This window comes from Ciconia boyciana, chromosome 23, assembly GCF_034638445.1.
Source record: "Ciconia boyciana chromosome 23, ASM3463844v1, whole genome shotgun sequence".
Classification (NCBI taxonomy): Eukaryota; Metazoa; Chordata; class Aves; order Ciconiiformes; family Ciconiidae; genus Ciconia; species Ciconia boyciana.
This window is the reverse complement of record NC_132956.1, coordinates 7,233,154-7,249,604: the sequence shown is the minus strand read 5'-3', so window position 1 is coordinate 7,249,604 and position 16,451 is coordinate 7,233,154. Positions and strand designations below refer to the sequence as shown.

The window sequence follows — 16,451 nt, the reverse complement described above, 5'->3', positions numbered from 1 at the left end:
ATGTCCCTCTGCAGCACAGCGTGGCTGTGCCTGCGCTGGGGGTGTCGGATAGTCCGTGGGGTTTTAGTCCTGCGCGGCTCTGCATCGCCCATGGGTTAGCAGCCAGGAATGCTCCAGTGATGATGGCTTGGAGCAGAGGAGCCCTCCCTTTGCCTTTCTCTGCAGAAATCCACTCTACAAAAGCCATTTCCATTCCCCCCCCCCGCCTCCATTTTTAAGTGAGGGGTAGAGTAAGGCTCATCATCTTGAACGGGCAGTGGATGCTCTGTACGTACTTCTTTATTTACTCTAAGGACGTTCAGATAGCTGACAACTTCCTCCTGCCTCTAAACGTGTCATGTGGAAAGTTTGTCTGCGGCAGGGGATCAGCCGCGGGGGGAAGCGATGCGATGGGAGTTTGTGCTGCGTGTGTGAACGCCAGTTTTCAGTTGATGAAACGACCCGAGGGCCGGGGGCTCCCGAGTCATCAGCTGCTTCTGCGGTTGGGAGCCTGGTGTGCTTGGAACGTTTTCAACCACTTTGTTAATAAAGTAGTGACCATCTCTTGAAGTTTTATTCAAAATTTTAGGTCAGTAAGTGAAGTTTTATTAAAAATTACAGCATGAGCGTTGTGTGCTCATCACGGAAGTTGGGGGTGGTTTTTTCAATTGCAGGGTGTAACAGCCCCGAGGTTCCTTTCATCTAGAACAATTGCTAAAAATAACGAGCGCGGCTTTAGGCACGGAGCTCCGTGGGAGCCGCTGCCGCCCTGCGGGAGGAGGCCCGGAGCGCCGCGGGGGGCGCAGCCCGGGCGGCTGCGGGCTGGCCCCGGGAGGGCCCCGCGCCGGCCCGGCGCTCCACGGGCGGCCCCGCGGCCAGTGCGCAGTAAATGGCGGCGGGGCGGGAGCGGCCTGGGCCGCTCCGTGGAGCGGAGCCGCGAGTGGGCGGCGGCGGCCGGGCCCGGGGGGGAGGGGAGGGGCGGGGAGGGGGCGGGGCCGCCCGGCCACGCACGTGCGCTACGTGCGGCGCCTGCTGCTGCGGCGGGGCCGCCCCTCCCCCCGCCCGAGCACCGCGGGGGGATGGGGGAGCCGCACCGGGCCCCCTCGGGGCGGGGGAGCCCCCCCCCCCAACCCGTCCCGGTTAACGGGGGAGGGGAGCCTCGCCGTGCGCCCCGCGGGGGAGAGGGGAGCCCCGTTAACGGCCGGTGCCGGGGGAGGGGCACCTCGCCGTGCTCCCTCGGGAGCGGGGGAGAGCCCCCTTACCCCGTTAACGGCGGGGACCTCCCCGCGCTCCTCCGGCGCCGGCGGAGGGGCTCCCCCACGCCCCCCCGGGCGGCGGGAGGACAATGGGCCCGGGCTCCCCCCGCGGGACGCGGAACAAAGGAGCCGGGCCGGGCCGGGGCCGCCCGGGGCTCGCGGCGGCGGCCGGGGCCGGGCCCAGACAATGCGTCCGCGCGGAGCGCCTGGCCCCGCCCCGCCTGTGACGCGGAGGCGGTGCAGCCAATGGCGGCGAGCGGAGAGGCTCTTTAAAAAAAGAAGCGCCGGCCGGCGGTGGCTGTCAGCTGGGGCGGATCCCTCCGCGCATGTAAACAGAGCACCGAGGGGCCGCCGGCCCATGTGCCGCTCGCCGAGGCAGCGGCGGGTTCACGGCGTCCGGGTGTGCGGCGGCTGCCGTGGCCCCGCCGACGCATACAGAGCGGTCCCTCGGTCGGGGCCGCCGTGCTGGGGAGCGGTGCTGCCCGGGGTGGCGGGCAGGGAGCCCGAGAGCGTAGCGCGGGGCCGAGGGGCCTCCCCGAACCAGCGGTGCTGGGGGGAGCGGCCACGAGAGGGGCCGGGCGGGCCGGAGGCCCGGGGCGAGGGGCTGCGCACAAAGGCGGCCGAGAGCGGGGGGAGCGTGGGACTGAGGCCTGGCCGTGCGCCGGGCGGGCTCCCGCGGAGCGTCAGTGAGCGGCGCTCCCGAGGCCTCGGTCCCTGCCGGCCCCTCGGCGCCGAGCCCGGGCAACGGCCTGAGAGCGGCGCGGGGGCCGGCGCGCTGACCAGACCGGGCTCCGGCCCTCGTGGGGGGAACCGCGACCGACTCTTCCCCGCGGCGGCCACCGGGCCGGCGGGACAGCACTGCCCGCGGGCCGCGCCGGTGGCACCGGGCCCTCCCCGGGGTCCGGCCCCGACGCCCCCTCACAAAGGCGCGTGACGGGGCGGGGCGGCCGCCGCCCCCTCCCCCCGCCCAGGCCGGGGCGGACTCTTTTTCTCTCGCGCTCTAGCTCCTTGCCCCCCCCCACCCCCCTCCCGGCGGAGGCGCACGTCCCGTTCCAGCGGCGCTCGGCGGCCCAGCGGCTGTTGGAGGATTGTTCGGAGCGGCGGCGGCGAGCGGCCCCGGCCCGGGCCATGGCCGAGTTCCTGCCCCCGCCCGAGTGCCCCGTCTTCGAGCCCAGCTGGGAGGAGTTCGCCGACCCCTTCGCCTTCATCCACAAGATCCGGCCCATCGCCGAGCAGACCGGCATCTGCAAGGTGCGGCCGCCGCCGGTGAGTGCCCGCATGGCGCCGCTGGGGAACGGCCTTTGTGTGGCGGCCCGGCCCGGCCCGCCCCGGCGACCACCCGCCCTTTCCCCCCCCCCCCTCACGCCGGCGGCCGCTCCGCTCCGCTCCCCTCCGGCGCGCAGGTGACCCCCGGGCAGGTGGGGCCGGCCGGGGAGGGCCGGTGGGGCCGCCCCCTCCGCCGCTGCGAAGTTTCAACGCCCCCGGGCGGGGGGCCCGGGGCCGGAGGGCGCCCGCCCGCCCGTCCCCGCCCGCCGAGTCGCTCCCGAGTGCCGGAGTTGCCCGGCAGAAAGTAGCCGGAGCGGCCGCCGGCTGCCAGCGGGGGAGCGGCGGACCCGGCCGCGCCGCGCTCCCCGCCGCGCCGGGCTCGGCCTCCCCGCCTGCCCCCGCTGCTCGCCCCCCAGAAGTTGCGAGTTGGCCGGACCCCTGCGGCTGGGGCGGCCGCGGGGGTGAGCGGTCCCCGTGCCGAGCCCCGAGGAGGCAGCTGCCTGGGTGTTGCCCTCCATGTTGGCATTGTGGTGGTGGAGGGCTGTGCAGACCTCTCCTCGCCCGCTCCGGGCTCCGCGGCGGCCTTCCTCCGGCCCGGCCCCGGGTCCGGCTCGGTTTTAATGCAGGTAACTGTTTCCTCAAGTTGAACAACATCAAACTCCGCAGCTGTGAGTTTGGCTGGTGTCTTTGCGAGCTGAATCCTAGACAGACATGGCCACCATTTTAGAATGCAATACACAGTGGGAAGAGTAATAAGCCTTCGTCTTCATCATCATCATCATCATCTCGACCGATGGTGTAGTCAGCTCAAAATTGGGGTGTGAGTTCTGATTTCCTTTCGTTGGTCGACTCAATTTACTGAGAAATACTATGAAGATCTTAGAACCATAGTTTGTGTAGTCATAATTGTTAGTTCATTTAAGAGGATAAAGAACCACGCTGGTGGGGAGAGGGGCCTCTTAGAGTAAAAATCTAATTAACAAGCGTGTGTGAATCATCTTTATTTTGAGTGAATTGCTCTTTCTCGAAGTGGAGGGTGGTGCAAGCCTGGGGTGGTGCGGCTGGCTTGAGGTAGTTAACGTGACGGCAACAACTAGAATGCTAAACAGCAACCCAGAGCCTTAAATCTCATCCAGCGAGAGGTGAAGCTGACAAAACATTTCTGCAGACTTAAGTTTTGTGAGTGAGACTTTGAGTTCAAAGAAATAATGTTCAGAAACACATGCTCCTCGGTTTCATGTTTTGATCATTGCCGGGACTCCTGTTGGTAACCATCCTTTTCCTTCCGAATTAAAATAGAAGTAACTCACTGCATTACTGTCGGAGATGATAGAAATGTTTGTAGCAGATTGAAAAATGTGAATCTCATTGGAGAGGAAGATGTTTCTCTTCTCTGGAGGAAGAGTCCCGGTTAGCAGTGGTATGAATGCACACAAGAAGGCTCTTGGATTTCTATCTAGGTAGCATATGCCAGTCCCCCTTTTCATGCAGCGTAACCAAACACTGACATAGTTATGGGGGTAAGATGGTTTTCGTTATACAGTCAACATTGAACTTGTGTAATATTTTTGAGTAGAATAATCTTCTTGGGTTGTATATTGTCAACGGTATTTCAGCAGCTGTGAGCAGAACAGAATTTTTATGAAGGTTTTTTCTTTTGTGGTTTGTTTTTAAAAATCTCATCTACGTTGCTTGGCTGCTTGTGTAAAAAGCCAAAACCCTATAATGAAGGCTTCTTGTAAGCTATATTATCTGTTAGAGACTCATAAATGAATAGCTCTCCTAAGGAATGATTTACTTATTACATCTGCATTTTCAGCATGCTCTCATCCTCGCTTACAGAAGAGCTAATATCTGTCTGTATTTATGATCATGTGTTTCACCGAACATATTTAGAAGTAGGGTGAAAATAGTTGGAGCTGCTGAGAGCTGAACACCTAATAGTTGCATGGGGACTGGCTTTCATGAGAGCTTAGCTACCATGGCTCTTATCTACCCTAGATAATTACTTGGATGACTTGTGCAAGTGCAGTTGTTCGTTCACCGGCCTAGAGCATAGAGGGAGCCCTTCCAAATCTGCCAGAAGAAGCCTTGAAGTTGACGTAGTTCCTGGCCTTCCTCCTGAAAGCAGGAGACGCAATGAATATTCAGTTATTGTTCTCTTCTGTGTAATCGAGTGGTTTATAATACTGTGAGCTACAAACTAGACCAACCTTTTCACAAAATTATGTATGTTCCAACCAAATGCAGTTTAGCAACGGCCGAGGTTTGAAATCTTCATGCATCCAAGTGAAGCTTTTGCCTGCGTTCTTAGTCCGGTTACGTGCCGGTAAGCAGCTAGGCAGCACCATGAACTGTCAGGGACTGTGCCGAAAAAGGAATTAAAAATTTGATTGCTGGGCTTGCATTATTTTAGCTTAAACTCTCCTGGATACTTATCAGCAGATGAATTTGTGCTTTTGTGTCTGAACTGCAAATATGGAATAATGTTGTGTGAGACTGGTGGTGCCCAAACTGTAGCTTCACAGTATGATTCATGAAGAAGTCCTTACTCCTAAGCTAGCTTTGATGTTTCAGCACCAGACCTCGCAGAGGAGAGCTCCCTGTTCTCTGAAGGACCAGGGTCATCTTTTTCTCTGGTACCTTTCTGCTAGCATTAGTTGGGCACCAGGTAAGCTTGGAGGAAGCCACATCTGTGGTGGCTTCTCTTGTGTGGCAGGTTTAGAGGACAGTGAACTGTTTTGTGAGGGGGGTATCGAGGCATCTGATGTACTGTAGACATCTGGGTGGAAGATAGTAGATTCTGGGTGATCGTTGCATGTTCACGGGATGAAAGAGCATCCAGGAATGTAACAGGAGGTATAATTTCTGCATAGCAGTTTCCAGTTGAGCGCTCAAAAGAAGCTTTCTTCTCTTCATTCCAGTTCAGTTTGTTCCAGTCATCGCTGATGACTTAGTTTTGCTCTTATTTGGGTGACTCTGGGATACTGCAATGGCTGTCTTGTAGAGGGTGCAACAATAACGGCATTCACTGACGCTGTTTTGTATGATACGGGAAAGCAAAGCGAAGGCTTTTTGTCAACAGTCTTGAGTATAAGTAGGCAGTGGCACTGGCAGAAGAGTGTTTGGATGAGATACAGGGCTTTACCAGCGGTGGTTGCTTCTGGTGGTTTACGTGCTACGTAAAGTAGAGATGCTTTGACTCTTTGCTGCTGAGCTGAAGGTGGGGAGCTAGATGCAGAAAAGTGGATGGTGTACAACTTGTTTGCAGACCATCGCGTGCTGTGCTGTAGTTAGGATTCTCTTCTGTGAACTGAAAACATCCTTTATTATGATTTCTTTATTTAAATCGTAATCTGGAACAGTGGTTTATTCCAAAACTTGGCATGTCAAGTGTTGGCCTTATGTTCTGGAAGATTTTATGATAGCTCTGCAAATTATTGGGGGCATTTAGAGGAATGAAATTAAGTATTTCTTGAGAATGGTATCATTGTTATTTGAAGTAGGTAGTTAATAGTAATTAATGAAAGCAAACCGTCTAACAAATTTGAAGCCTAGCTTCAAGAATAAAAGGTAAAATGTAGAGCATCTGATACCGTTCCTGCTCCAAGTTGTTCTTGAGAATGGACTCTTCCTTCTGCTTCATTGTGTAGTTGCTTTGCTGCCATGAAGAAATAGCTAATAACAATTACTTAAGCCTTACTTACCATGTTAATCAGTTTCAAAATATACAATATTGTACAATATACTACAAACATTGTAACTTTCCCATGGCCAAACACGAAAATTGAGAAAATTCAGGCTAAATTTCATTACTTTAAATAGTGTGAATATGGAGAAGTCGAGTTAAGGCCTCCAAGTAACCTTAAGTCTGCCCTGATAAAAGTAAGCATTTTAAGATTAGAAAGCCTGTATTAATATAGCTGAAATCTTGAAGGAGTTGACAGTGAAGGTCTCTAAATTATTGACTCGCATTTTACGGTAAATCCTGGAATACTGGGAAGCTTTCAAGAGGACAGGAGAAATTAATGTCATTATGGGTTTAAATTCTTTATGGGTGCAGGAGTTGTTGACCGCATCTCACTCCAGGGTAGAAGAATGGCTGATGCAGTCCTGAGCAGGAACTCGAAAGGTGATAGTATGAAATGCGATTGTATGAAAACTGGCGTTGCCAAATTAGTTTTATTGTTTTCTATGAGACTATGTATTTGGTTAAGTCAGTTGTGTTGTCATGATCTGAGATCTATAAATTAATTGTGTTTCAGTATTCTAATTACAATAATTGTTATTGTGCAAAATTGATATCATGCTGAAGGAATCACAAATTATTTCAACTATTAATGAGAGTAATGAACGATACATTTCTAATGGTCTTTCAGAACCTCAAGCCAAGGGTATCTAATTTTCATTAAAAGTCTAGAAGAACAAAAGAAATTATTCCGTACAGATCGCAGGTTTACGGCGGGTAGCTCATTGTTATAGAGGGATCCCGGTTGCCTAATAAACAATGCATGTTATAAAACAGTAATCACTTAAGTAGGACTCAATGTGAGGTTTTACATTTAGGAACAAAGGAGTGTAGGTTAGTCTTAGAGGAGGGAGGGTTATGGAAAAATAACTGTGGATCCTTGTGGAAGCCAGTGTGATGGTAGAACGGATGCTTTGGCTAAAGTGGTGAATGCAGCTCTTGACGTTCTCGGTGAAAAATAGGATGGTTTTACCTTTGTGATAGCATGAGAGCAGGAAATACTGCATGCAGAATCCTGCACCCCTTTGAGAATTTTAAAAAGATTGGAGAAGTGTCAAGAAAGTTCTGCACATGGAAGAATGAATTTTCAAAAATTTAACCGTAACAGAGCTTGAGTGGTGAAACTTAAAGGCAGAGGGCTTCTGAGAGCTGAAGCTGCTGCTCCAGGGACGTGTTTTCAGGAGCAACGTTGATTTAAACAGTGTCTGTTCAGGCTGCTCATTCAGCTGCTTGCTTGATTTATTTTCATTTTTATGGAGAAAAAGGAAACACAAAGCAAACCAAAACCCCTTCATTAAACTATGGACTAAAACCAATTCACTTCTGGAGCAACTGCTTTGAGGGTTCTGGCAGTCTCCTCGTGCTGGAGTTGTAAAACATAGCTCTGCTAAACCAGGAATTAATGCGGAGAATTGTTGCGCTTTGTCCTAAACAGGAAGTTGATTGTGATGATCCCTCCGATTTGATCATACACAGAGGCTCAGTCAGTTGATTTTATCAGAAAGAAAACAGAGAGATAACTCGATTCCACTGCATAAGTGAGCTTCATAGGGAGGAAACCATAGGTACTGCGTCGTTCGTCAGTCGTGATGAGAAGCGCGTGAGCCGCCGGTTCCTGCTCGGCGTAAGCCAGGTTCCTTGAGTGAGATAACAGGGCATGCATTTTTGACTGCGGAGGTGATCAGCTGTTAGGAAAAGAACGAAGCGGGGGTGTGGATTTGCCCCTTTCTGGCACTTTGGGATCAAGAATGGGCCTTTTTTTGGGAAGAGATGTTTTAGTGCTGAGGTTCCTGTTCGCATGCTGTCAAATTCTTGTGAAGAAAAATAGATCAGTCAGTGAAGCTCATTAGGAAGTGCTTACTTTAAATGAAGAATTTGCTGCGTTCAATACAGGGGTTGTATGGTGAAATTAGGTAAATTTGGAGCAGGTTATTTACTGGTCTCCTCTGATCTGTAATTATCAGGAAAATACGGAAAAGGAGTGTTGTTTTACTAATTACAGCTGCCCTACGCAGCACTGCTGTGGTCACCAGCAGTGCGGCTTCTGGACTTCAGAAACACTGCAATGTTGGAGTGTGCTTCAAGGGTGGTGAGAATATCCTCTCCTTGACTCAGCCTCTTCCAGTGAGGGGTTTTAAACATTCATTCTGTTCAGCTCATTCAAAATTTAAGATGAAACAATTTAGCCTGGAACTCTCTATATGGGGCAATAGTAGCAGCAGGCGTGGGGATTTTTTGTAGCTTTTTGTTTAACTTGAGATAAACAGTGTCAGTTAGCTAAAAGCTGAAATCAGAGTTTCAAACTAAACGCAACTCCCTTCCCCAGCATTGAAACTAAAGCTGCCAGTGAATTGAACTAATTTATGCCTGTGTGTCCGTTAGGATGTGTTTTCTCTCGAGCCCAAATTACTGGGTTCTGTCTGGGGAGTGTGTGTGTGTGGGGAGTCTGTGCCCCATGTTCAGGAGACCAGGTTGAGTGTTTTTAAAAGCCAGGGAGAACTTCTGGGATCATACAGCCTGCCACCCTTCTACGTGTCTGAGTAAATGCTCTTTGCTGAAAGTAGGTGCTTTACAAGTGAAAATGAATCTGAGCAGCTTGAACGGGGAGTGCTGTCGATAGCTGGGGCAGCAGAGCGTTGCTGTCGCAGTGGCGGAAGCCGCAGGGGAATCCCTCGGGCAGGGGCAGAGCCCTGGTCAGCTGAGGATCCACGGCTGCTGACGGATGGAGCCAGCAGCGTTGTCCGTAGCCGGTCTGCTTCTGTTCTGGGATGGCTGTTAAGTTCAGATCTTTTCTTAATCCAAGGTTTGGATTAAGAAACATCTAGGTTTGAAAGCTGTTGGTTACACATCTGAAGAGGGCACAGGCTGTCTCCAAAGGGCTGTGATGGGAGAGCTCCAGAAACAGTTGTCTGCGCTGTCTGTGCCACTTGCCAGTTGGACATCCTCTGGGAACGTCCTGCGGGATCAGACCAAAGGTCCGTCTACAACATACTGTGTCTTGAGTGAAGACGGCAGTAGCTCTTGGGACCTGGTGCCCTTGCACGCTGACAGCTGAGTCTGGCCCCAGTACTGGTGGATGCTCTGCTTCAAGGTCTAGGTCAACGCCTCTGAAGTGAGTCGGGGATCTTGGATTGCTGCCAGTGCACTGACCCCAACGCCCGATGCATCTCCAGCTGTTCGTGCAGTGCTGCTGGTACATTGCTTGCTCTTGGTGCTGCCAGAGCCTCTGTATCTGTTCCTTGCAAGCAGTTGCCTCCATGGAGAGAAAACTGGTATCTCCTGTATGTAAACTCTGCTACCTATTTTGTGTTGATGTTCAAACCCAATGGGTAGTTTCTGTCCTGTACCTTTGGGTCCCAAGGATGATGCTTGAGAATCATCTCCAGTTTACCTGAGCTTTTATTTCTCTCCAAGTTTGGAGCTGGCACAGAAACACTGGGGTCTAGAGAGGTGATTCCCATTGCAAGCTCATCTTTGGCCGTGGTTCTCAGATGGGAAGGATTTGTGGTTGTGTGTGTTCTCCTTTGCTAGTCTGCAGTACATAACAGAGCCCAGTTTTTTGTCTCAAATGAGAAGTATGCCACCGAGCTTATATTATTGAACAGTTCTGTGTGTAAGGTATGTTGCTGCACCCGGGGTCCCTTCTTAGCAAGAAGGAATTCAGTGTTCTTGTTGGAAAAATCACCTGTTGGAAAAAGCAAGGACTGTGTCACCACAAACTAGGCTACCTGATGATTGGAGTTACCAACTAATGTTAGCCTTTTAACAGGGTCAGAGAGGGATTAGTTCCCGTTCAAAAGGAAGCTTTGTGGATGACCCACTGACACCGCTGGGGCGATAAACGGTGGTGCGCATCAGTTTTGCATAGATTCTGCCATCTGAGTTTCTTTTGAGAGTGGTTTGAATGTAGTCATAAAACCATGAGACTAAAAGGGACCTCCGGAGTCACCGAGTCTGCTCCCTCCCTCTCAGAGGCAGCAATCATGTAACACCTTTGCAAAGGCAAGATCATAGCTCTGGGAACAAAGAATGTAGGTCACGCTCACAGGGTGGGCATCCTGGGAAGCAGTGAATTGCTATAGTTAACTGAATGAATATGTGTTTCTCTGGCAAGAATTGCTAAGATATTCTTTTGGATCTTACGATGAGACGCTGTCTAGCAAAATAATGAAAGTGACGTCTTTTTTTGTGTCTGACATTGGAGAGATTGCAACTAAAATGCTACTTGCAGTTTTCAAAAGATGTTAAAAAAATAGGAGAGGTTTCAGAAAAAAGCCTGAGGAAAATCTTTATTTGCGGGGCTGGAAAGCTGGTCCTGTAAAGAGAAGAAAAAAGGATACTTGTTTATTGAAAAATGTCTTGAAACATTGCTTCCAGGAAGCGTTCATGAATAGCTTCTTGGACGGTAAGCAAACAAGATATTTGGTTAAAAATGAGATGGGGATAAGAGAAAAAGGAAAGTTGAAGCTAACTAACTTGTAGAACAGCTTACCAGTGACAGTGATAATTTCTTGTTTACTTGAATGCAGGGGGTGGTTAAATTTTAATTAGAGAGTGAGTTTGGATGAGGTGCAAGGTTTACCAGCTGAAATCATATGAAGCCTGCCATCCCTGTAACAATGAATCTGGAAGGAGGAATATAGGAATAGTGTAGACATAGTTCTCCTGACCATTTGTGATTTGCATTACTACTTGAAATATTAAGGTGATTCTTAGAGTATGCCTTCTGCACAGGTAGATTTGTCTACAAAGTTTATAGAAAAGTTTGAAATTTTGATGTCAGTCTCATTTTTTGCATGGATTTGTCTTCAGGTTTATTCTGCTAGGTCTGGTTAAGAAATGCATGCTAACGTAGGCAAGTGATTTTGCACGTCTCTTGCAGGCTTCTAACAATCATCTATGGACAATAGAAAGAACAAAGTCATTTCAGATGAAGAGTCCGGGTGCTGTAAGAATTTTTTTAGGAAATTCAGGTTTTCTTGCTTTTTGCGTATCCTTAATCTTAGTGTTTAGCGTGGTTGTTGAAAGAAACTTAAACTGATCTTTTTAAACTTGTTTGGGTTTTTGTTGTTGGTTGTTTTTTGTTTTGTTTTGTTTTTTTTTTTAAAAAGGGGGAAATCCAGACCAGTTGCTTTTGAGGACCTTGCGAGTGCATGCTGGATGGAAACGGCTGGTCTCGCAGATTTCCCAGACACAGACTGAAGGGAAGTGGGCCTGTAGAGGTGGTTGGTGTGTGCTCTTCTCTTCCCCAGCCGAGCTCATCATGCGGATCAGCAGATTTGCAGAATTTGCCTTGCCACAAAAAAGCTGCTCCCTCTTGCGGTGCTGCTGCGTTTCCGAGGCGCATAAAGGCATTTCTTTCAAAATACACGTCTCTCAATACCCCTTCTAATGAACATCGCATATATCTTAGTAAGTTGTGCTTCAAAATGCATGCAAGCTTTTTGTTGAGTAAATAATATATAAAGAAGGGTTGAAAACATCTTGTTTAGGAATTGAGGAACTTGCCACACCCTGGAATATAAGACGATAAATATTATTCTCATTGGTTATATTGACTTTGAGTAGTTCAGATCCTCCAGAATTAACTGTTTGTGACCTTAAAATGAATTGGTGATAGGATGGCCTGTGTACTACACCTGCTGTAATGTCTCCAAATGGTGAACAGCTCTGTATCTGTAACTAATGCCATACGAAGCAGTTTGTGGTAAATGGGATGTGCCGTAGTGTGTTTCTAAAGTCAGAAGTGTTTTTATAATTATCTGACATGACCTATTATATATAGCATGCATTTCCCTTAGCTCTACCTGCTTAAAAATGTCAAAAGTCAGAGTAAATCCAGTGTTACCTCTCATTAAGCTAATTTACCCTATCTCAACAGAAGTTCTTGCAATGACTTTCTTCTTGCTAAAAGTTAAACTGTTTTTAAGGCTGTTAATTTTTTGTTTCTAGTTGATGGACCCGTCTGCCTGATAGACTGAAAAGTCGCGTACTGAAAGTCCTGTATTGAATAGATTGAGTTTCCAAAGCTTCTCTTTGTAAAACAGCTGACGTACCATCAAAGTGTTCTGGTGTGCGTATTGTTCATTCAGTATCATTAAACCTAAACTGTAAGGTGTAGAAAATACCTGTTGTGGAAGCTTGTGTTGTCTGGAGTTGTGTTACTTTTTCTGATGAACTAGATAACTAGTGCTTTGCTAGAGCAAGCATCTGTGGCCAAAAAGAAAAGAACTTCCCAAAACATATGCCAGTCAGTAATAAATAGGAGATGTATGGAGCTAATCAGCTAATTCTGCAGTAGTATGTTTTGGTACACCATGTTGTGAATGACGTATTTCTGTAAGATAACACACGTAAGCTTCTTCATTTCCTTTCATAAGCGGAGGGGACAAGCTTGCTTCTGTCCTGCCTGAAGACAGGCTGCTTTCTAGCAGTGGCTGCTTTCTAAGTCTGTATCTGTCCTGGGGACCCTTGTATCTTTATTTCTTTTAAGATTGAGCATGAGCTGGAATCCGTAGGAACAGGTAGGAATCCTGTTCCTCCTGTTGTGCCCCAGTGGCACGCAGACTTTCCTCTGGGCTTCTCCCCAGAGCAGCTGACTCTGTGCCGTGGACATGTGGCCCAGCCAGAAGTCTCCTGCACTCTCCTCTCCCTTCTTTGGCTTTGCTGATGGTCTGCCAGTACTTTACCTGCAAGCGATAGCCCCGAAGCACAGCGTCAGGCACAGTAACAGTGTTAGAGGTAGCGTCATTGCCTGCGTGAGCTGAATTCTTGCTCCTGTTCTTCTTATTCCTGTTTCTTGTCCTCTGCAGATCCTTATTACAGGATCCTGCCTTAGGGTAATGCATGGCCCACCTGGAGACAGCCTTGGCTTATTACTTAGCTAAGCAGTCAGTCAGCATATGCCTCTTGTTTTCATTTACTCTCTCAGCCTAAGCAAAGTGCTTAGGATCTTACAGCCCTCCCTTCAGCAATTTAATTTGGTCCCCAGAATGTCCCCTGGCTGTTCTGTGTGTCATTACCACTACGGGTCCTCTCCTGGTTTGGTTGCCTGTCTTCTGTCTTCGCGTGCAGAGCAAACTCCAGACTCGTGCCTAACGACATAACCCGTCGGTTCAGCTTGGAAGTCAGATTTGCTATGTTGAAGTACAACACTTCAAATCTTGCCCTAAATGTTCCCAGTCATGTTTCTCATCTTACACTTTGGGGGCCATGTCAGGACATTACAAAAGAATGTCCACCCTTTTCTTCGTCAGACTTGCAATTTTCATTGCATTTGGTGTTCTGGCAAACAAAAATGTAGGGTTGATTTTATCTAGTTCTTTCTAGTTCTTTAAGAACATTGTGCCATTAGACACCAGTCTTAGTCTTGTGGTTAAAAGAACAAAAATGATTGAGAAGCATGTCCCACTGGTTGAGGACTGACCATCCTCTTGATAATTTGTCATCCTGACCGCTCTATTGTCATCCAGTTCAAATTTTAATTTCAACCTGGCCTTGCCAAGTTTTGATGTACTGAAAATGCCTTGTAAGATCAGAAAACGTTTCTCTTGTTACCAATTTAGAGGTCTGGATTAGTCAACGTATGTTTGATAAAACGCATAGATTGGCATCCCTCTTTGCGCTTCAGGTTTACCACGCTCTCGGTGACTCTTGCATCCCTCCTCTCCAGTTGTGAAAACACCTGGTTCTGCCATGGGCTTGCTCTAGTGACAGGATGGGGTTGTCGTAATGTAGAATTGAGCTGGATGTTTGTATGCAAGATAATTGCTTTGCAAATCCTTTATGGTTGTTTTTGCTAGTTAGTTTAGCATGTCTGCTAAAATAACAAATATTCTGCTTGTGACGCTGATCTTATTTAAGCTGCCTTAGTCCGCAGGCATTGAGGAAACGTCGTTCTTTTTCCTGGTAGAAAGCTCTTGTCTTACTCCACTATCGGTAGCTCTCATGCACGTTATCTTCGTTCTGTAATTAGTGATAATAAGATACCTTTATATGTAATAAATTACTGACAAGTTTTAAATCAAATCTAATTTGGTTTAGTGAAGCTGTGTATTGCCAAACCAACTGCATGTGATAGATGTCAGAGATGTAAAAGATAAAATTGCTTCATGGTTCTCTTTATAAAGAACACTACCAGTTGCAGGTATTTTGTCAAAGTAATAATAATCTTTTTTTAATTGGCCATATTCCAGCTGTTCCTGAATGTTTGCAGACAAGGAATTAAGAAAAGAAGCTTTTTTGTTTTTGTTTTTTAGTGCAGCTGCTGTTTGTTTTGGAGACCAGCATTTATGAATGCTAACTGCTGCATTTGTCCTTCATGTGCATTTAAAGTCTCTGCTATCGAATGTTAGTCTTTCTGATCGAGGCAGGTGTTGCAGTTTGGGTCAGTTTACGAAACTTCACCGTGTTCTGTGTTTCGTGTGGTAGCAATACTGAATTTGCTAATAGAAATGACATCCTATCTCAGAGTTGTAACTGAGCTTCCGTTACTCCCATTTGAAGTGCTGGGTGGGTTTGACCTGCGCGGTGGCAGCACGTCCCAGGGAGTTCTCCTCTCGCCGTCCAGCAGATGTGACCCTCCGCTGTCGTACAGTTCGCGCTGAGGCACGGGCCTGGGCAGGCGATGGTTGTCGTGAGACCGGGGCGGATAGCCTGTGCCGCGCCTTTAGCTACCCCGCCTGGGTAGGGAGAAGATGGGCTGACTCAGTGTGCAACTGAAGGCTTATCTTTGAGGATGGGTTATTAGTCCCCAAATGTCATTTATTTTGTGGTTTCAGTATCTGTCTATTTTAAAGGCGCAATGAAATATTGAAGGCGCGGACAACGAGATTGACGGGAGTTAACTCGGCGTATTTAATTTTTTCCTGCTTTCTAGGCTTGTTCAATGTGAAGTAATTTGGAAACAAAAGTAGACCTCACCTCAGCTGGAAGCGCGGTGGCGGACAGGTCGGGACACAGCCCTCGCCTTCGGCGGGTGCTGCACAGCCACCGGCTGGGATCCGCCGGGCACTGGAGGGGCGCGTGCTGTGCCGCTTAGGGCTGAGGAGCGTTGGGGAACCATGGAGACCTCTTCGGGCTTGCCTGGCTTTTGACTAGCATATAGAGAAGTTTCCTTCATTTTCCTGGTCTTTTGATGAAGCTCTACTTTTTTTCCAGGACTGGCAGCCTCCATTTGCATGTGATGTCGATAAGCTTCACTTTACACCGAGGATCCAGAGGCTTAATGAACTAGAGGTAAACTGTAAAGTTGAACATTGCTTCTGCTCCAAAATGTTTAAATATTTTTTTGAGAGGTGGTGTTTTCCAGTGGATTGACTGTGAGCTGTGTTTGACTTGAGCTGACAGCACTTAGGACCTCTGAACATCAGTTTTTAATTAGCACAGAAATTCATCTGTTTCAGAACCTAGTTAAAAACATACCAAGCATAAAAAGTAAAGTTAATGCTTGTTAAAGGAACATAATTCAGGCCTTTTCCACATAGAGGTGCTTATATGTGGTTAAACTCAAATTCTCAAGTGCCATAGAGTTGTGTTTGCATTTTGCACGCATACAGCATCTTTTAAAAGTAGAAGAGATGAAACATGTACAGAGTGCTTTAAAAATAACAAGCCATTTGGAAGAAACAATTACAAAATCTGGATTCAGTTGGTGCAAAATTTGCTGTTCACAAGCGCTTTCATTCACTGTTGTCATGAATTCCAACTGGAAGAAGGGAGCGGCCAGGAGTCCTGGTTAGCTCGCTGTTGGTACGGATTGGAATGACGGTGACTCTTTGCCTGCCTGATTTCTCTCGTGATGCTTGCTTTCTAAGGCCTGGTGTGGTTATGTGAAATGCCAGGGTAAGGGCTCAAACACTGGCTTCAGATGCTGAAAAAGAAAGAGGTTTATGTGGGTGCAGCCTGGTTCAGAGCTCTCTCTGGAGCTCAAGAGGAAGCTAGTCTGAATAGACATGGCCATTTTTTACCTTAAGAATAGAAAACGTGATAACGATTAAATGTGTCCAAATTAAAGTCTAAGCTACTACTCTTTAACACAGCAACAGTCCAGTAATCTTACTGTGTGAACTGCTATGCAAACAGGCTAGTTGGCTTGCCCTGCCCTGCCTCGGTTTCTATCTATAAAAATGAAACAAATGCAGTTGGGAGTGAAAAGGGCTAACAAGAACCCCCTTTTTGGTGTGGTTTTTTGGGTTTTTTTT

General features: G+C 48.4%; 1 protein-coding gene across 2 annotated transcripts in view; it reads left to right on the top strand.

Moving 5' to 3' along the window:
• The first annotated feature begins 1,894 nt into the window (after positions 1–1,894).
• Positions 1,895–16,451, top strand: part of KDM5B (lysine demethylase 5B) — a 59,059-nt gene continuing 44,502 nt past the window's right edge. Inside the window, exons 1-2 of one of the 2 annotated variants that reach the window (XM_072844702.1) lie at positions 1,895–2,501; positions 15,409–15,486. In XM_072844702.1, coding sequence (XP_072700803.1) covers positions 2,364–2,501; positions 15,409–15,486 — 216 coding nt within the window. In that variant the 5' untranslated portion in view covers positions 1,895–2,363. Of the gene's footprint in view, positions 2,502–11,547; positions 11,662–15,408; positions 15,487–16,451 lie in introns of those variants that run through there. The other variant, XM_072844703.1, reaches the window with a different exon arrangement.